This window comes from Macaca mulatta, chromosome 1 (assembly GCF_049350105.2).
Source record: "Macaca mulatta isolate MMU2019108-1 chromosome 1, T2T-MMU8v2.0, whole genome shotgun sequence".
NCBI lineage: Eukaryota > Metazoa > Chordata > Mammalia > Primates > Cercopithecidae > Macaca > Macaca mulatta.
This window is the reverse complement of record NC_133406.1, coordinates 233,032,257-233,053,938: the sequence shown is the minus strand read 5'-3', so window position 1 is coordinate 233,053,938 and position 21,682 is coordinate 233,032,257. Positions and strand designations below refer to the sequence as shown.

General features: G+C 41.4%; 1 protein-coding gene across 36 annotated transcripts in view; it reads left to right on the top strand.

Moving 5' to 3' along the window:
- Positions 1–21,682, top strand: part of CAMTA1 (calmodulin binding transcription activator 1) — a 973,269-nt gene that overhangs the window by 943,150 nt on the left and 8,437 nt on the right. For 11 of the 36 annotated variants that reach the window (XM_028840326.2, XM_028840321.2, XM_028840381.2 and 8 more), the window contains 6 exons: positions 5,216–5,403; positions 6,234–6,480; positions 8,105–8,176; positions 11,600–11,793; positions 12,848–12,922; positions 16,020–16,050. In XM_028840326.2, coding sequence (XP_028696159.2) covers positions 5,216–5,403; positions 6,234–6,480; positions 8,105–8,176; positions 11,600–11,793; positions 12,848–12,922; positions 16,020–16,050 — 807 coding nt within the window. Of the gene's footprint in view, positions 1–5,215; positions 5,404–6,233; positions 6,481–8,104; positions 8,177–10,167; positions 10,189–11,599; positions 11,794–12,847; positions 12,923–16,019; positions 16,051–21,682 lie in introns of all 36 variants that reach the window. The other 25 variants (XM_028840340.2, XM_028840366.2, XM_028840374.2 and 22 more) reach the window with 4 other exon arrangements.

The window sequence follows — 21,682 nt, the reverse complement described above, 5'->3', positions numbered from 1 at the left end:
TAGCAATTCCAGAATCCTTTTAGGACCTTAAACGTGTTACGGACTAAGAGAATACGTACTGAAATAAACTTGACATTAGCCTAATAAGCAAATTCCATCCATTAAAATATATAGGGGAGGACCGTAAGGGCAGCCTAAAAACAAGTTTGACTTCCTCTCTTTCCAACTCCCATTGATGCAACCTGAAACAAATGTAAAAGGGAAAAAAAGACTCAAAATTCAACAGGGCACCACCCGTGCCTGTAGAAGTGATACAAGGAGAGGGAGGTGTGTGGAGGAGATCACATGTCCTGGTCAGCACGTCTTGGGAGAGGCCTGATTTCTGAGCCATTCCTGCTTATTGCATCCCAGGGGCCCCTTCTCGCCAGCCCTCTGCTGTTTGCAGAGGATGAGAAAGAAGCTTGCATGCTCACCAATGTGTTCCTATTTCTGGGGAGTTGTCGGGGGCACCACTTCTGACCTACCGTATTAGTCCGTTCTCACACGGCTGCTAAGGACATACTCCAGACTGGGGAATTTATAAAGAAAAAGAGGTTTAATGGACTCACAGTTCCACGTGGCTGGGGAGGCCTCACAATCATGGCAGAAGGCGAAAGTCACATCTTATATGGTGGCAGGCAAGAGAGGCAAGAGAGAATGAGAGCCGAGCAAAAGCGGAAACCCCTCAGAAAACCATCAGCTCTCGAGAGACTTCTTCACTACCACGAGAACAGTATGGGGGAAACCGTCCCCATGATTTGGTTATCTCCCCCTGGGTCCCTCCCACAACACAGGGGAATTATGGGAGCTACAGTTCAAGTTGAGATTTGGGTGGAGACACAGCCAAACCGTATCATCTACCAACCACTGCAGTCGTGGGGAGGACTGCCCAGAAAAATCAAATAATGTTTTAGACAAGAGGGTGGTACATTTCTTCTATAAAGAGCCAAGTAGTGAATATTTTTAGGCTCTGTAGGCTGTACAGACTTTGTCCTAGCTACTTAATGGGCCCTAACAGCACCAAAGCAGCCTTAGCATTAAACGGAGGAGGGTGACTGTCTCCTAGTAAAACTTTATTTACACAAACAGGCAGCTGGCTGGATTCAGCCTGCCATCGTTTGCCAAATCCTGTTTTACACACTTCCTGATGGAACCCACACCAGACACCAAAACTGAGCAATCTAGAACTATATTATAAATATAAATGCCTAGGACCTTCCCACAGTGGTGGACGTGCCCTCTATCCATGCCGCCCACCATGGGAGACATTCGGTGCCACATGCGGAATCAGGCACTCGATCAGCATAGCTGTCATGTAGCCATTGTAAAGGGCGTATGTATGAAATATAGCCAGTGCAACTCAGGAACTGGGTTTCTAATTTTATTTAAGTTTAAATAGCCATTGGATAGTGCAGCTTTTTAGAAAGTGGCCTTCACTGAAACAGAGTTCATGCAGGAAATAGAAAACAACCTTTAAAAAATCCACTTCCTATTTTCACAGATCTGTAAGAGAATAGCATCTTGCCAAATTAAGAGCGTGTGTCTATGGAAAAAGCAGCAGTCTAAAGAAAGTTTTTTAGCCACGTGAAAAGATAACACTTAAAAACAATGAAATAATTTTTGAAAATGGCAAAACTGTTCATAGAGGAGTGAACAATCAAACCAGGAAAACTGAGCAATTATTGATAGTGTGGCTGCATGTGAGAGGCAGTTGTGAGGAAGAGACTCTTGAAATAGAAGAGGAATAATGTTTAAACAGTCTCCTAGAACTAAAATTCTAAATTATTTTAACCAAACCAGGGAGGGTAGGGAAATGAAGAGAGTAAAAGTGTATGAAAGCTCTCTGGTTCAGAGACAGTAATAGATTTTGTTCCACTCGTGATATAGATAGATATGCACTAGATAGGCTGAAATATGCTAGTTAGAAATGTCAAGTTAGTAGGTAGCATAAAAACGGGCTACAGAAGGACAGGCGCGGTGGCTCATGCCTGTATTCTTAGCATTTTGGGAGGCCAAGGCGGGAGGATCACCTGAGTTCAGGAGTTCGAGACCAGCTTGGCCAACATGGTGAAACTCTGTCTCTACTAAAAATACAAAAATTAGCCAGGCGTCGTGGTGGGTGCATGTAATCCCAGCTACTCGGGAGGCTGAGGCACAAGAATTGCTTGAACCTGGGGAGGTGGAGGTTGCAGTGAGCCGAGAACACGCTACTGCCTGCTTGGGTGACACAGCAAGACTCCATCTCAAAAAGAAAACAAACAAACAGAAAAAAAAAACAGGCTACAGAATTTCTAAGTCATTGAAGGGGAAAAAAGAAAAATTTGGCCCTTTTGGAAAAAGTTCAGGGATGGTAACAAAGGAAAACGTAACTATAGAAATCAGGAAACAGAGGAACCTTTTCACACATGATTCAGTCACACGCTAGGAAGTGATAATTCTATTAAAGGCCAGATTCTTGGATTTGGTTTTTTGTTTTTGTTTTGTTTTTTGAGATGAAATCTCGTTCTGTCGCCCAAGTTCGGGTGCAGGGGCACCATCTCTGCTCACTGCAACCTTCGCCTCCCAGGTTCACGCCATTCTCCTGCCTCAGCCTCCCGAGTAGCTGGGACTACAGGCCCGGCTAATTTTTTGTATTTTTAGTAGAGACGGGGTTTCGCCATGTTAGCCAGGATGGTCTCGATTTCCTGACCTCATGATCTGCCCACCTCGGCCTCCCGAAGTGCTGGGATTACAGGTGTGAGCCACCGCGCCTGGCCTCGGTTTTTTTTTTTTTTTTTATAAAAGCAAGATATATGCTACTTGTAAGAAATACAACCAAAATGAAATGAAAGAGAAACAATGAAAATGAAATGATAGAGCTATAATAGATAAATGAGTATAAAAAGAAAAAAGATAAAAAGTACAATTCAAGGCAAATTTTATATATATATAGTTTATCAAGAAGATATGACAGTTACAAACTATTGTATACCTAGCACCATAACCTTGAAACATTACAGCAAATACTAGTAAATACAAAGAAATGTGGACCCACAGTCATAGTGTGCTACTAACACCTAGCTCAGAATTTTTTCAGATCAAGTAGATATGAAAAGCATATGAACAAGTTGAACAACAAAATCAGAAGGCTTGATTTAATATATATTTAATATATGATAGATTTAATATACTATATATATAACTATATGCATATATGTAGTTAATACACATAGCAATTACATATATAATTGTTCTTTTCAGATGTCCAAGACACATTTATGAAAACTGCTCATATACTAGGACATGAAGAAAATTTGAATAAAAATCCAAAGCTACCCATTTAAAACTGTCTTCTCTGAGCACAACCCGTGAAATTTAGAAATGAGTGATGTGACTTTTCAGGTCCAGCTGCTGAGAATGTTATTAAGATGTTTTTACGTTGTTACGTGTTTATGAAATGGAGGATTTAGGAAAGTGATTGTAGAGTGATAACCTTTTAGGCTTCAGAAATTCCACCTTGCGTTTTAAATATATTAAATATATATTGAATACTTTCATGGAAAAAGAATAAAGGCAAAATTTACGTCCTACCGTTTGAGTCACAAATCAAGAGGGCCAATAGAGAAGGTGAAAGAAGGCTACAATTTTTTTTTTTTTTTTGAGACAGAGTCTTGCTATGTCACCCAGGCTGGAGTGCAGTGGTGCCATCTTGGCTCACTGCAATGTCCATCTCCTGGGTTCAAGCAATTCTCCTGCCTCAGCCTCTCTAGTATCTGGGATTACAGATACTGTGAGAAAGCACTAGGCCTGCACCACCATGTCTGGCTAATTTTGGGGGTTATTTTGGGTAGAGACAGGGTTTTGCCATGTTGCCCAGCCTGGGCTTGAACTCCTGAGCTCAGGCAGTCCACCCTCCTCAGCCTCCCAAAATGCTGAGATTACAGGTGTGAGCCACCACGCCTGGCCCAATATATTTTTCTTAAATTTTTTATTTGTATTCTTATTACAAAAACTAAGTCTTGTTCTTTGATGAAAATTTTTAAAATCGACAATAAGCATTTTTAACAGCTTTATTGAGGTATAATTTACATATGATAAAATTTACCCATTTTAAGTGCACACGGGATGGCTTCTAGTAAATATATACAGCTGTGCAACCATCGCCACAGTCCCTTTCTAGAAGACTTCCATCTCACTCCAGAGTGCCCTGTGCCCATCTGCAGTCCATCTCTGCCCAGCCTTAGGCAACCACTGATCTGATTCTATCCCCAGAGGTTTGCTTTTTCTAGACGTTTCATATAAGTGGAGTCATACACCATGCAGTCTACTGTGGCTTTTTCTACTTAGCAGGATGTTTTTGAGGCTCCTTCATGTTGCAGGAGAAGCATTTTGTCACCTTGTATAGTTCCATTGAGAACATTTTCAGTTCACTTAAGAACCCAAAGTGCTGTGTTTCAGTTACCACTTCTAAGAGGTATGCAAGGACATTTTTAAGAATCAGTTCACATCTCTGATTCGCATAAAGAATATCTTAATCCAGACCAGCTTTGAGGATTCTTTTTTCTTTTTTTTCTTTTTTTTTTTTGAGTTGGAGTCTCGTGCTGTCGCCCAGGCTAGAGTGCAGTGGCACGATCTCAGTTCGCTGCAACTTCCACCTCCCAGGTTTAAGCGATTCTCCTGCCTCTGTAGCTGGGATTACAGGCATGCACCATCATGCCCGGCTAATTTTTGTATTTTTAGTAGAGACGGGGTTTCACCACGTTGGCCAGGATGGTCTGGAACTCCTGACCTCAAGTGATCCACCTGTCTCGGCCTCCCAAACTGTTGGGATTACAGGCTTGAGCCACTATTCCCAGTCTAGACTAGGGTTCTCTAGGCCAAGCAAAAGGGGTGGTTAGATATTGGTTATATAACTAATAGTGACACCTCATTAATATTACAAGTTACTCTAGAACTGCCCAGTGTCATTAATTGGTTGACCCTGAGAGTAGGGAGTACATACAAGCCAGAAGTTCTCCAAGACTGGGCTAAAGGTCTGGGGCCAGACTATGACTTGGAGATAATCAGGTCTCAGGATCTCAGCACATTTCGGTGTATTATGTTATAACCTTAAAATGATATTTGCATTGGATTGAGGTGGAAGTCTGCCCTCCTGCCTTATTATTTTTTTCTCTCCAAGGTGAGGCAGGGGAGGTAGACCTGGATAACTTTTAAGGCTCCTTTCTAACCTGAGTGTCCTGTGAACTTCTGACTTCAGGTGAACATGATGACCTTGGCAGAACACATTATTGAAGCTACACCTGACCGAATCAAGCAGGAGAATTTTGTGCCCATGGAGTCCTCAGGATTGGAAAGAACAGACCCTGCCACCATCAGCAGTACAATGAGCTGGCTGGCCAGTTACCTAGCGGATGCTGACTGCCTGCCCAGTGCTGCCCAGATCCGGTGAGTAAAGTTACAGGGATCACTACGCAGGTTAGATTCCCAGATCTAACTGGAGGCAGGGGAAGCTGATTGTATTTGATGAATGCGGTGCCATAGCAGACCATACCAAGGAAGGAAGGAAGCACTAGGACAAGTTCTGTTGCCACTTTAAAGGCCCAGCTCCTATTCCTGCCTTTCCCATTATTTTTTTTATTGCTATCAAAGCATAAGAGATCATGTTAAGCCGGGTGCGGTGGCTCACGCCTGTAATCCCAGCACTTTGGGAGGCCAAGGCGGGTGGATCACCTGAGGTCAGGAGTTTGAGCCCAGCCTGGCCAACATGGTGAAACCACATCTCTACCAAAAATAAAAAATTAAGCCGGGCGTGGTGGTGGGCGCCTACTGTAATCCCAGCTACTTGGGAGGCTGAGGCAGAATCGCTTGAACCCAAGAGGCAGAGGTTACAGTGAGCTGAGATGGCACCACTGCACTCCATCCTGGGCAACACAGCGAGATTCTGTCTCAAAAAAAAAAAAAAAAAAAGATAATGTAGCATAATGTTTCCCCCTAATTCAGTTGAAGTTTTCTAAAGGCAGTAGAGTGTACTGCTACTAGGTTTTAGTATTTAGCATAGTACTAAAGTCATGATAGGTGTTGGGTATGAACTTCCTCAATCGAAGGACACTGGGTATGTTTAGCAACTTGCCTAACTGAATGGAGGCATGTTCCTAATTGCCCACAGTGGCTTCTGGCAGATACCATCTTGGTTCATTCATTAATATCTAATGGATTCATTAATATCTAATGGATTGTGCAATATCTATGTCTCCTTTTTTCTCCTCTTGTTTCAGAAGTGCATATAACGAGCCTCTAACCCCTTCTTCTAATACCAGCTTGAGCCCTGTTGGCTCTCCCGTCAGTGAAATCGCTTTCGAGAAGCCTAACCTTCCCTCCGCCGCGGATTGGTCAGAATTCCTGAGTGCATCTACCAGTGAGAAGGTAGAGAATGAGTTTGCTCAGCTCACTCTGTCTGATCATGAACAGAGAGAACTCTATGAGGCTGCCAGGCTTGTCCAGACAGCTTTCCGGAAATACAAGGTAAACTAGAACAGAACCTTCATTTTGTGACATTCTTAAGATCAGAGAGGACAGATGAAAGTCAGAATCGTGCGAACGAAAACACTGACCGTTGCTTTTTTTCCTCTGAATGTGTAGAATGTTTTTGGAAGTCTCCAATTTATGAAGATTCACTGTATAACATATCTGTGTGTGTATCTGCTTTGTAAAAATATTTTATTGTAAAATATTCAGAGCATAAAGTTTGTGATTTTGTCTATTTTAAAGCGTGCAACGTGGGGGCATTAAGTATGTTCACAGTGCTGTGCGACCATCACTGCTACCCATTTCCAGAACTTTCTCATTCTCCCAAATACTTTGCTTTTAACAACCAGTTTTTAAACAGTTAAACATGAAATTTTTATCAAATGTTTACAAAGTTCCTGAAGCACCTTTGTAGAAGAGTTTGAGAAGCACGGTCTTCTCAGGTATCTGAGGCATAGAGAATTAACTGGGTGGGAGAGGGGCCCGTCCATGGTTAGGCCAGGGCAGGAATGGAGCTCTCCTGGCACAGAACAGTGCTGATTTTTCTTTTCTTCTTTTTTCTTAAATGGAGTCACGTTCTGTCGCCCAGGCTAGAGAAGTACAGTGGTGCAATCTCTGCTCTCTGCCTCCTCCACCTCCCAATGCAGGTGATTCTCCTGCCTCAGCCTCCCAAGTAGCTGGATTTACTGGCACGTGCCACCATACCCACCTAATTCTTGTATTTTTAGTAGAGACAGGTTTTCACTATGTTGACCAGGCTGGTCTCGAACTCCTGACCTCAAGTGATCTGTCTGCCTTGGCCTCCCAAAGTGCTGGGATTCCAGGCATGAGCCACCGCACCCGGCCTTGATTTTTCTATTCTACCTTGCCATCCCAAGTACAATGTCTCTTTAGTATTCCTTAAAACACATTTCACGAGTTTATAGAATTTTTAATTAAAGTCGTTAATGTCACATTAAATAATTCTCAGAAGCTTTAGTAAAATAATATTAGCTAATAATGTAATGGTTATCACCTTGTCAACATACTGTTGGTAATGATATGGATGCCTATTATTCAGTTAATATAAAGTGAGGTGACCCCTCTGCTGCTAGGAGGTCACGACCTAAAGCAGGGGTTTTCAACTGGAGGCCTGGGGACTGCCTCCAGGCAGCGCCTGAACTCCAAAAATTAAGCAGTAAAGCTCTTCTGTGTGCATTTTTGGTGGGAAGGGGACCCATGGCTTTCTACAGATTCTCAAAGTAGTCCCCAACCACTCCCAAAAAGGTGTTCAAAGCCATTAATCATTGATCCACAAGTGAAGTAGTTGGGGTTATCTTAGGAAAGACAGTTAAGATCTGGCAAGACAAATAGTACAATGCCTAATTTGTTAAATACTTTAAAAAGGAATATATTTTTAGTCTGCTTAACATTCCAAAATCATAGTTTTATTTAGAAGCAAGGATAGTCTGAGGTTTATTCTATAAATTCATTTTTCCTCATTTATAATTAAGTATCAGTATTTTTTGGTAAACCTGGGATCTCAGCTCTGAGAAGGTGCATTAAATGAATAGTAATAAAAAGCTGACATTTCTGGTAGTTAATCATTACTGATTTTTTTTCTCCTTACTTTACCCTTAAGGGTCGACCCTTGCGGGAACAGCAAGAAGTAGCTGCTGCTGTCATTCAGCGTTGTTACAGAAAATATAAACAGGTAAACCTCAGTTTTGCACCACAGAAGGGAACTGTGCCCCACCCGAGGCCACTGAGGATCCTGGTGTGCAGTTTGGCTAAAGAGCACTACATCTAGTACCTCATTACAGAGACTTAATTTGTTTTTTGTTTTTTGTTTTTTTGTTTTTTTGTTTTTGAAACGGAGTCTGGCTCTGTCGCCCAGGCTGGAGTGCAGTGGCACGATCTGGGCTCACTGCAACCTCCATCTCCCAGGTTCAAGCGATTCTCCTGCCTCTGCCTCCCAAGTAGCTGGGACTACAGGCGTGTGCTACCATGCCCAGCTGCTTTTTCTAGTTTTAGTAGAGTCGGGGTTTCACCATGTTGCCAGGCTGATCTTGAACTCCTGACCTCAAGTGATCCGCCTGCCTCGGCCTCCCAAAGTGCTGGGATTACATGCGTGAGCCACTGCGCCCGGCCAGAGACTTAATTTGAACTGCCATGATAAACAAACAAACAAAACAAAACAAACAAACAAAAACCAGGGGAAGCCAGACATGGTGGTTGGTGTGTCCCTGTAATCCCAGCTCCTCGAGAGGCTGAGGCCAGAGGATCTTCTTGAGCCCAGGTATCGAAGTCCAGCTTGGACCTCGTCTCTAAAACAAAAAGGGAAAACAAAACCATCTGCAATTAGACTTGCACCGCAAAACAGTTTTTGTCCACATTTTTGATCTTTTAGTATTGTTACCTACCGGAGATACTGGTCTGATCCTAACACCAGTATCTTTGCGGGGAGGATCCATGGTCCAATACTTTCATAAACTCCCTAGTAACTAGAGAACTCTGGGGAATCCAGTGTGTGATACGGTGATTGCAGAAGGTAAATGCTGGCTATGTATTACCTTTGAGTTTGAATTACAGAAGGTGTTTAATCTTTGGCCATTTTCCTTTCAGCTTCTTACGTATTTTAAAATGAAGAATTGTTAAAATCTTTGAAAATCAGAGGAAGCCAGAACATCTTAAACTGCTTTTGTTCACCTTAGTTAAAGGTGCAACACAAATATCTGAGTACTCTTTCGTGCAGTGTTACTGTTTGCAAACCAACTTGTAGGGCTATGGAACTAGTCAGATGGGAAAAGGAACTCATATTTTTGGGGCACCTAGTACATACTAGATTTTTTAGGTGCCCCATCTCATTTCCTTTTTGCAATTATTTGAAGTAAGCAGTATTTATTTCCAGTATACAGATGAAGCAGCTGAAGCTCAGAGAAATTACATAAGTATGAGGCCTTTCTCATCATTGAGGTGGTTATAAAATATTAAAAATTGCCTAATGGAGTTTTGACTGGTTTGCATGGTAACATTCAGGCCTGTCGGTAGATTCTAGAACCTTTTATTAGATTGTGCTTTAGGTCGTTCTAAATTTTTATTTCAGGAATAATACGTTCTAATATGTGTAACGGTCACATAGAAATTAGGGATTCTGTTAGCTTATCATAATCCAGGACTTGCCTCAGTTTCTGATACGGGTTGCCGTTTCCTCAAGCTTCTCTAGGATTAAGCCCGATTAATAGGGGTGGGGGGACGTCTTCGGCTTCGAGCCAGTTGAGTTCATGATCCCAGAAAAGGAAGGTTTATTGTGCAAACGCTGACACCACAGTGCCTGTAGCTCTACAGCAGGGAGCCACCCTGGCTTCTGTTGGGTGAGCAGGCTTCCTGGGAGCACAGGTGATACACAGCATGAAGGTTTCAAGTCTGTGATTACAACAGGTATTGATTCCAAAATATGAGTTTGGTTTTTTTAAAAAAAATAACCCTCCCCAGAAACTGTCATCTACAGCTAGGAAGACAGAAGGCATTATTTTTGGAAAGAGTAACAACTGTAAAACAAATATTTTGGAAAACGGAAGGCATTAATATAGCCAGGTTGCCTTTTTTTTTTTTCTTGGTTGGGAGTTTTATTGATTCTGGTTTTTAATTTCATTATATTCAGCAATCTAACATTAATCTTGTATTTTCTGTTTTTCCCCCAAGCTGACATGGATAGCCTTGAAGGTAATGATACTCCCAAGTCCTCTCACAAACCATTCCACCAGAGTCACAAACTTCACACCCATCACCAGCTGCAGGGAGGGACTGTTAAGATGGCATGGTCATGGAGTAAACGTACCCCCCTTGCCAGGCCACCTGAGCACAGTGCGTCTGTCCTCTGGGGACCACGTGGTTATTCAGTTGGAGTGGGTTTCGACATTAATAACTGGACATTTTTTGGCTGGTGTTAATCCATCTGAGCCAGTTCCCGTGAGCCCTGTGGCCACTAAGGAAATACCCTTTTTCCCAAAGCACTTCACTATGGCCCAATGGGTCTGAGTGTGTAACGTGCACAGGTGGAGATGATGGAAACCACAGGGGCTCTGTAGGCTACAGCATTCTTGTCTTCAAAGGCTTTCAGACCAGTGAAAAGGTAAAGCAGGTCAGATAAGACCAAAGAAGTTTCTTGCAGAAGGGTCCGGGTTCTTGGACAATTCTGAGAAGTCAGTTTCCCTCCCTCATTTCACCTCCTCATACATCCAGAGATACAGTTAGGCAGATACAGGGATTTTCTGGGGAATATTTTTCCTTGCAATGGTAAGTTGCCTTCTTATAAGCAAAGGGCTTCATTGCAGCTTCTCATCCCCGGAGTCATACTCTGTTTTCTTAGAAATTTGGACATAGAATTTTAAGACCATGGAGAGCTCTGTATTTTTGGTGCCTAGAGACTGATGTTGAGGAGAATTCACCCTGGGCCTTCATTCCTCACTTCGGTAGCTCTGCAGGGGGCTGGGTGGAGGGCTCCTGGCACTGCCTCCTGGGCCGCCCACAGCACTGTGACAGCCGTCCAGGTTTCACGGCTTCACCACCGTGTTGGTCTTACGAGTGTTCATCTTTTACAGGTTAAAATGGCTTAAAGGTGTCAGCGTTTCATGATAAGCCTTGTATTTGGGACCTTGTAACTCAGTCAGAAACTTGCCATGTGGAATGATAGTTAGAAACCAGGAGCTGACTGCTAAATAGATTTGTGTATGGTGGGAATTGGAAGGCATGAAAAAATGATGTTCATGTTTCAAAACTGGATAGGAAATATTAATCTGAAGCATCTAAAATTTTCCTGTCGAAATCTGTTTTTAGATTCATAAACGTCTAAGGGTATTGCTATTAAAATTTTTCTCCAAGAAGGGCTAAATATTTTGATGTTTTAGGGGAAAAAAGTATGTCTGAAGGCAACCCTTAAAGTAATAGTTTACATTTTGGAAAGGTAGGTGTAAAGCTTCCTCGTTTGCCTCTTTTGTGATTAAACCCTGAAGAGAGAATGTGATAATAGAGGGGAAAAGCATTTTCTCTTCTTCCCTTCCCAGTAAACTCGAAGGACGCTGAGCCCATGCGGCCCCTGTTGTTACTGTGTTGCTTGTTCTTGTTTCCCCTGCAGTATGCACTTTATAAAAAGATGACACAGGCTGCCATCCTTATCCAGAGCAAATTCCGAAGTTACTATGAACAAAAAAAATTCCAGCAGAGCCGACGGGCTGCTGTGCTGATCCAAAAGTACTACCGAAGTTATAAGAAATGTGGCAAAAGACGGCAGGCTCGCCGGACGGCTGTGATTGTACAACAGAAACTCAGGTGGGTGGAAAAGAGCTCATGGAGTTAAAGCTCCCTAGGGAAGAGAACTCTGACTTCTTTGAAAGACTTGTCCTGGGCTGACATTGGAGTCCGGGGGCAGGCCTAAAGCATTGGCAGTCACTGTGTTCCAGAACGTTCTAGGTGTGGTGGCTGTATACTTAACACCTGTGCTGAGTCTGGTTTTGAATATTTAGCTCTTTCTCTCTGCATCCCACCCAATTATTTTGATATTGCCACCCAGTTTCACCTTATATCAGAATTTGGCAGCACCAGTTTCTACTCAGAAAGTTACCACTCAATTATAGTAGTTTAGTCCATTTCCTTTATAGAAGAAAAAAAAAGTACAGCCCGCTGCCAGCACTCATGTAATTTTATATAAACATGCTCTTTGAGGCTGAAGGAAATCTGATTTTCAATGTGAAAATATAAAAGCTATTCTTGGAGTTATTTCTAAACAGAACTTGTCCCCAATCCTAATGTAACTGAAATGTGTGTGATGCTGCATTTGGATTAGAGATAAGACTATTCTTGGGGCAAATGGGAAATGAGTGAAATTGTAGAATTACTGCAACCTTGGAAGAGTAATTAGGGTTAAGCTGTTCCATTTTAGAGACTGTGATAAAAATGTTGAGCCAAGTAAAATACATTGATCAGAACATTTACACAATAACCCAAAGAGTGTATCAGCTCCCGTGAATCACCTTCTAAACTAAGAAAGCCTCTCTAATGCCAGAATGCCTTTTGCAGCAAAATGAGCTGCTAATAAATTGTGAAAGAATATTTAAGTGGCATTTTATTTTCAGTCTTTATATAGTCTCTCTTGAAGCTGAGGGTGCCTGCACACACCCTCCTTTCTCCTCTAGTGATGCCTGACTCGATACTATGAAAACAGCATACGCACTCATTCCCCTTCAGACTGTATACATCTTTAACGTATGCTGTTGGCTTTGCTACATGAACTGCTTAATGCAGAGTCCTCTGTCACTGCTGACCAGTTTCGCATATTGGGCTTTACTGTGTCCTTCTTGTGACAATAATATTCTGACTTTTTCAGGAGCAGTTTGCTAACCAAAAAGCAGGATCAAGCTGCTCGAAAAATAATGAGGTTTCTACGCCGCTGTCGCCACAGGTACACTAGTCCTCGTTTATACATTCTGCTCAGGGAGAATGATGAAGCATCCCTGACCTTCTGAACCCTCACTAACTCCTATGTAAAGCTAATCCCCCTGCAGGTAATCAGGGCAGATGTCCCAAATTACAGTAGGGTGGTAGAGCTCTTTAAGTAGGGATCAGGTTGCTACCCTTGGAACGCTGGTAACCATGTCAGACGATGCTGTTTGAACAATGGAGATTCATACCCGTGTTTTTCTGTTTTAATCTGGGTGTGAGGTCAACTTAGTCGGACTAGCTTTTAATATTAAGTTTCTCTTTAACCTGCGATTGATATGCCACATTGCAGTATGTTCTTTGCTCTAATCCTTTGCTATGCTAGCGTGTGTCCAAAGAGAAAACAGTTTCTAGTCTCAAAGAAGGGAAAGAAAACCATGAATTCCAAACAAGTTTTCTGATGTGGAATTTCCACCAAATAGCTGGTGCCCTCTGCTGGTCATGTAATTGCTAACAGCCTCTATTATTAAACTATCAGTTAAAGCTGGTCCGTGAGGAGGAACAGGAGAGATTGCTGGAATGCAGCTGTTCAGGAAAAGAAAGACATCTGGGATTCTGGGCATATCTTCAATTAGTAGGAAATGGGGTTCTGTGACCCCAGCGTTCTGTGGGACATAGCATCTTCTCGTGGAGCTAAGCCAGAGGAATTTCTCTTTGTTCCTCAAATTTGAGCTTTCTTTATGAAGACTGACATCTCTACTTAGATTTCAGGGGGCTGGTGAAAGTGGTTTGTGTTCTTTGTCCAGGTTAATATTCCAGTCTGACGTCTGTAACTGCGGCCGTCTGAGCTGGGTGTAGACCACCTTCTGTGTGGTTGGGTTGTTGCTCTGTGTGTCAGGAGCTGTGCAGTTTATAGAACCAAACATTAAAGCAGGCTCTTTAATGTCTTATTTCCTCTTCCTATTTAATTATACCAAAAGTCCTAGTATTCATATTTAATTGGACTCCTTGGAGGTTTCATTTTGCTTTACTTTTTCTTACTCCTACAACCATCTGATTGCTAGCTTTGAAAATATCTTGCCTTTAAGACTTAATAGGTTTAATGGGTTATTTGTACTTTTACTTAAATTAACAAAAGAATTTATTTTTGTGACCATAGAAGGAAACATGCACAGCCACTGCATTAGCATCATAAAAACTTAAAAACAGTATTCACTAGGATAGATGGTTTTCCCCAGCTACAATGCCGCGCAGAAGCCAGTGTTCACTCGCCCTGTGCCTCAGCAACATTTACTTTCCACCGTGCGAGGATGGGCGATTTTTCACCATGATAGCTAATGAGTAACATACCAGTGTCAGTACTCTGAAATAGGACGTCCTGTTAGAAGATGCATCCCCAAAATGGGTATGGCTCTGAGATCATGAAATTAATTCTGCAAGCCTCACCTAAGGCAGCCTCTTTTCTTTATTGTTCAGTCGTACCTTTTACTTAGCAGGGGACTTAGGACCAAATAGAGTAGTGGATTTTCTTTATTTGGTGAACAGATCAAGGACTCACCTGGGCCCTTTTCCTTACATTCTCCAATATGTTCATAGTTCCTTCCTCCCTTTTCCTCTTAGACCTGCAAAATGCAAAACCTGAGCAAGACCCTATCCAGCACTAAAACCAGTAGACTTTGGCCACTTTGAGCAGAATCACATCTTCTTTCATGACACTGTGGTTGATACTTTCCAGATAGATTTTATTTTCAAGAAAATTACCTTAACACCACTGTTCTTTAGGCCACTTCAGACAAACCAGAATGTCTGCAAGTTAAGTTGTGCTAGACTTTTTCCTCGTTTCTTCTAGCCTGATCCTCAGACTTTGCATGAATGTGTGGGTAACGTAGGAGCAAAACTGCATAAAGTCCTACACTCGTCTCCCTTTCATGTTGGCCAAAGCTGTGTCCTGTGTTTGAGAGAATTAAGAGAATGAGATATTTAAACAGAACATAAATTCATGAAAGGCTGCCCCCACAAAATAAGCTGAACAAAGCAGTCCTTTCACTTTTGTTTTTAGAGTTCTCTTTCTGTAAACTGGTAGAGAAGAATTTCATGAAGATTTTTGCCTTTCTTAAGTGTATATTTTAACTGGTAATAACCTCAGAAGATGGATAACAAGAAGGTTCATTATGAAGAGAACATCAGATATGGGCTCTGGATTTCTCTGCATTAATTGGAATGAAATAAAAAATGTTATTGGCTCTTGACCATTTACAGTTCAGATGTTAGAAAAATAGGCAAATTTTAATCACCTCTGCACTAAGATCAGTATTCACTTCCCATTTCTATATATTCCGTTAATATGTTCAATTAAGGATCTTGAAGAAATCCTAAAAATCTATCCTGGAAGTTTGTTTTAAACTCGTATTTTCCTTAGGATGTGTGTAATCCTATTTTCATTCTGGATCGAGTTATTTAATGTTATTTTAAAAGAAACTATCTTGTCTGTTGTCCCTTAGAAGCATTAAAATCTTATTAAGATAGAAAATCTTGGCCGGGTGCGGTGGCTCATGCCTGTAATCCCAGCACTTTGGGAGGCCGAGGTGGGTGGATCACTTGAGGTCAGGAGTTTGAGACCAGCCTGGCCAACGTGGTGAAACCCTGTCTCTACTAAAGACGTAAAAAATTAGCTGGGTGTGGTGGCGCACACCTGTAGTCCCGGCTACTTGGGAGGTTGGGGCAGGAGAGACTCTCTTGAACCTGGGAAGCGGAGGTTGCAGTGAGCCGAGATTGCACCACTGCATTCCAGCCTGGGCGACAGGGAGAGACTCTGTCTCAAAAAAAAAAAAAAAGGAAAACCTCATATGACACCCTCTCAAAAAGGTAGGTAGATAGTAGCTTCAGGAATCAGTCAGAAGTGTCCCATTTCTAAGTCATACGACCCCAATTTTTTGAGACTTAAATTGGTGAATTTTCTACCTACTCATTTCACATACCCCCACCATCACTCTCCTTTTCTTTCTTTCCAAAAAAGAAACCATGTTATACTCTTTTTTGTTGAAATAAAGCTATTTATAAGATTTCTGTTGTGACCCTCACGTGCTAATAGCTCTCTGGTGTTGTTTTACTGTCTAAAGCCCCCTGGTGGACCATAGGCTGTACAAAAGGGTGAGTTTAGCTGCCTGCTAGCCAGTTTCTCTTCTCTTCCATTTTCAGTATTTTGCTTTTTGCTTGCTTGCATGGGGCTGCAGCCTAGGTATGCCAGTAAGTTTCACATCCATTTTGAATGAAATAAAATCAAGTAAAAACTAACCCTGATTACTAACACTGCTATTTTACATGACAGGAGAACAGTCACATACATTAGATGTACAAATGCATGAGTGAGTAAAAGGGAGGGCCGTTCGAAACCACTGCAGGGCATGCCTAGGATGTGGTGGAGGAAGCCTGGGGACGAAAACAGGGCTGGTAGGCCACGAACCCGGCCAAATGAGGCTGTGTTACATGAAAACACTCAGCAAGTGGCTTTCTGTGATTAAGATAATTTGCCACGTGAAATTTTCTCCATGACTGTTTTGTCAAAATGTCTAAAGCAAGGAGGCTCACTAGGAGGTGGTAGTAGGTTTTTTTTTTTTTTTTTTAATGAACCTATTTCTTACTGAGAATGGCTGTTTCCCTATACCCTGCTCCTGCAGTTGCATTTTCTAAATCTCCCCCTCCCTGGTGCTGTGAGGTAAGTCAGCGTATGAGGCTGCCCTTTCAGAACAAACCCAGGACATTCATTATAAAATAGTGAACTGGCCTTCCATCACTCGATGGTAATGCTGAATAACGAAAATGTGGTGTAAAATGTCTTCAATATTTATATTCTACATAACAAGAGTAGGGATTCCAATAGGCTTTGAATTTTAAAGAGATGACAATGAGTAATTTTAGTTCCTGAGATTTTAGAATATGATGCCAATTTGTAAGCAGGGCAAAAGGCAAAAGTCTCCCAGAAACAACTATAATGTGTTTGGGTTATAATCAAAGATTTAGCGTCAGAAAACTATTTTTTCAAAGCCAAGAATAGGCTAGGTACGATGGCTCATGCCTATAATCCAGCGCTTTGGGAGGCTGAGGTGGGAGGATCATGTAAGCCTGGGAGGCTGAGGTGGGAGGATCATGTAAGCCTGGGAGGCTGAGGTGGGAGGATCATGTAAGCCTGGGAGGCTGAGGTGGGAGGATTGCTTGAGCCCAGGAGTTCAGTGCCAGCCTGGGCAACATAGGGAGACTCCATCTCTACAAAAGATCAAAAGCTAACCAGGCGTGGTAGGGCATGCCTGTAGTCCCAGCTACTCGGGAGACTGAGGTGGGAGGATCATGTAAGCCTGGGAGGTTGAGGCCGCAGTGAGTTGTGATCATGCCACTGCACTCCAGCCTGAGCAACAGAGCGAGACCCTGTCTCAAAAAAAAAAAAAAAAAAGCCAGAAATAGAATTTATCAAAATCTAATTAATCTAAATTCATTTAGATTAATTTGACAACTTGTTTCTTATATATAATCTTAAGAGAAAAAGTGAGTTGAAATTATAACATGGGAATTCTATCAACTCGACTATATTCAGTGCCCCCTCTCCTTAACCTTACACTAATACTTTATTTAGTCATCTTTAAGATTTCTGAGAAAAGGTCATAGTTCAAAAAATCTCGTAGCAGTTTTAACTGCTAATGTTTCTGGACATATGATTTCCCATCTAACTAGACTTATGTTGATGCTAATCTTTATTTATTATATTTTAACCCAGGAGTTGGCAGATGTTTTTCTGAAAGGCCAGATAGTAAATACCTTAAGCTTTGTGGGCTGTACAGTCTGTCGCAACTACTCAGTTCTTTTAATGTAGCAGGAAAGCAGCCACAGACAACACATAAATGAATGGCTATGACTGTGTTCTAATAAAACTTTATATATACAAATAGATACTGGACTGGATTTTGGCCCACAGGTTGTAGTGTGCCAACTTGATGATAGAATAATTTAGTTTTTATAAGTCCTTTGTAATAATGACCTTAACCCTAGATTTAAAAGCCTTAAAAGGGCCGGCTGTGGTGGCTCATGCCTGTAATCCCAACACTTTGGGAGGCCGAGGCAGCCAGACCACTTGAGGTCAGGAGTTCGAAACCAGCCTGGCCAACATGGTAAACCGCGTCTCTACTAAAAATACAAAAATTAGTTGAACCTGGGAGGCAGAGGTTGCAGTGAGCCAAGATTGTGCCATTGCACTCCAGCCTGAGCAACAGAGCAAGACTCTGTCTCAAAAGAAAAACAAAAGAAAAGCCTTAAAAGCCTTAAAATTTTAAAAATTTAAAGGCTCATCTATTTAAAACTATAAATAATTGCTGAAGGAACAATTTGGTTTTTTTTGAGGAAAAAAAAAGCAGCTATACTCTTATATAAACTTAACTAATTAATCCTCTTTAGACTTAGGGAATTGTTCCCACTTAAAATATTTCGGGTCCCTTGTGATAGATCTAGAGATGTTTGTTTTTGAAATGTAAGAAAAAAAGAGGACAAAAATCTCCATTTCTCCCTCTATTCCCTCTCACCCTCTGCGTATATACAGATAATATTTCTTTCCATTTTAAAAAACCTCCAAGAGAATAGATGCATGCCCTAGTGTTCAGTTTAACTACAAGTTGTAGTATCATGCATGTTACATGCAATCAATATCACCTGCTGCAAGGACAACATTTTACGGGAGGTGGTTGCTTATGCGTTTTTGAAGCTTGTTAGTTTCTGTTATGTTAATAACCGTTTTTAAGAAACATTTTCAGAAGGTGCTTTTCAGTGCAAATCAGAATCCCAACCTCAATTTATTTAATGCCTGCTGCATTCTGTTGTGAACTCCTAAAACTCCTACTCATGCATGGAAAGTTGGAATCTCATGACACCCCTTATGGCTCACAACATCTACGCAAGTTTGAGAGATAGGGGCTGAGAAGGTTCCTTCTATCCTGGTGATATTTAGCTAACTCTCTGAACCGAGGAATAGCGTATATATGGCTTTGTGTGATGACCAATAAGATCTTCTCTCCCTCATTCTTCCATCAGAGAAGTCACAACGGCACTCCCTCTAACAATCCCCAAATTGAAATTACTCTTGGGAGGCAGAGCATTCTCTGAGGAAGATTTATAGTCCTTGAAATTATGTTAAACAAGATACTTATTTTGCTAATTCATAAAGTATTCCATATTTAAGACATGGTTTATACACTGAAAAGTAATATTTTCCCAGCTACTGGAGGCTGAGGTGGGAGGATTGCTTGAGCCCAGGAGGTCGACAGTGTGTCATGATCATGCCACTGCACTCCAGCCTGGGCAACAGAGTGAGACCCTGTCTCAGAAAAGAAAAGAAAAATAATATTTGAAAACTTACAGAATTAAATTTTAGGGGACAGTATTTGTAAAACACTAAAACTGACCCAAACTCCTATGTCAGTGGAGCAGGGGGAGATCTAAAAAGGCAGCATTAAGACACGACAGACGAATTCCAACAGCAGAGCAATCAGAAAATACTACTTGTGTCTTGAAATGTTTTGTCTTTGCTCGGGGAAGGCTAAGGAAAAGCACCAAATATTTTTCACTGAGTACAGCTCATTTTTATCCCCCGTTTCCTTCAGGGCTACCTCTTAATTTATCCAGTAACTTAAAGCGAAATTAACAAACTCTCCATACTGTCATCAGGGTTTTTTGTTTTCGTTTTTGTTTTTGTTTTTGTCTTGGACACAATAGCTGTGTTTAGGAGAGAACTTTTGTCCTACACAAAGAGATTATTTAAATCAACAAAAGCGATTTCTCAGCAAATGACTGAAGGATTTTTAAGGTTTAAGAAACTTTTAAAGTACATATGCTGAAAAGATACTTTCAGTTGGATTTTGAATATATCTAACAGGATATTATTCAGTTGCATAGAGAAAAACCAAGATACCTCGTAAGTTAGCAGATAGTTCAGTTACATAACAGATTTATCCTCAAGGTATTGAGATTTGCTTGACCTAAAAAATAAAAACTAAAATGCCTCTTTTTCTAGACAGCAAATGACTTTCCACTTCTCTAAGACATTTATTTTTCATGGGCAGTAGAAAGTGTTCTCATAGATGAGAGACACCACTCTCTGAAAAGCAATTTCCAGACAAATTCCTCCTTTCCCGATATGAGACACTATTCCTATGAGAAGGCTTTATAAACTCTAACAATCACTACAGGTGTTATTAAAAGCAGTGGGAATGCTAGTATTTAAATAACCTATTTCTTATAAACTGCTGGCCTAGTCACCTGTGTTCAGTAAAGGCAGGTGCAGTTATTTTACTGGAATAAGACCTTAATTGGAGGAAGAAGAAATAACACTTTTTACTCATACATTTTTAAACAACGTATTTTCTTTTTATTTGAGAAGCGGGTTTCCAAACACTTTGCCAGAAGCTGGTAAGTAGTGGTCTCAACAGAGCAGCTCTGCTGTGCGCTTCTGAGAGCAGCCCCGGGTCATAGCTGCATTAGGTCATTACGAAGTTCTGAAAATTACGCTTGCACTTTTGGCTGTGTTATGTACACTTTTATCCAAGGGACAGTTCTCTAACAATGCCGGGAAGTGTACTGAGAAGTAAACAGTGCTCTAGGGTCAACAAATGTGTTCTCACACTTCTGTAGCTCAATTTGGCATGAGGCAGAGTTTCTAAGTGGCCTGATGTGTTCATGAGAAGTAAGACGTGAACGTGGGATGTGTCATCATGGATGTATTTTAAATCTCCAAAGTAATTTTGTCTCACTTGCCTCTTTTAGGAAATGAATATTTTTGGAACACAGTGGTGTGTGTTAAATTGCAGACAACATGCTCTGTGTCATTCTTATTGGGCCTCTCTGTCTTTTTTGTTTTGCAATCCAAATGAGATTTCTGGAAAATGGCAAGATCTCTCTTTTCCTAAATTCCCCACAAGCTATTGCAGCTCTGAAAGCAACAGGTAATAATCAGAAAGCCGCATCCGCTGCCCTGTCTATTTTTGACGTCCAGCATTGCGAGAATATTCCCGCTGAACTCCACTGACTCATGAGACATTTCTCTGGCTGAGCATCACTGAGTAGATGTAATGAAGCAGCTTTGCCTTACGCTTTACCCATGGAGCCATTGTTTGCTACAAGTTTCTGAAGCAGGCCTACTTCATTGATTCATAAATGATCATTGGACGTCTGATGGAAGTAAACCCTGTGGGCTTTTGCTGGCTTTCAGTGCTGTTGCTTACGACATCACTTCAGTACATTACGATGCAACTTTTTGGGGAGGGGGAATTGAGACTACAATGGTATCCCAGAGTGGTGGTTATTCTCAGCCTAGAATGCTTGGGGAAATACTGGGATTGTCTTTAATGTTAATAGCTGAATGGTCACAGGTCAGTCTTACTATTCTAATTACTTAAGTCAGAGCCAATAAGAGTTCTACTTTGCAAGTTACTGATAGGAGTCAGAAATGTGGCCGTGCAGCTTTCCTGAGGGCAGCACTGGCGCTGTGGGAACTGTAGCTTCTGTCCTGCATTGCCTGTATGAGTTCAGGGAATACTGCTTTGCCTGTCTTCTGTGTAAGGGAATTTAGAAGTAAGTGCAATTATAATTTTTTTTTAGATAACCTGGACATTTTTAGATTCAGTTCTTTCTTAGCCCTGAATGAGTCTAACAGTTGTAATTTCTTAAGAGAACTGAGCACTCAGTAACCCTTAGCTAAGTTTGTATAACATAACAAAAGTTTATCATGCACCTGTGTTCCAAGTCC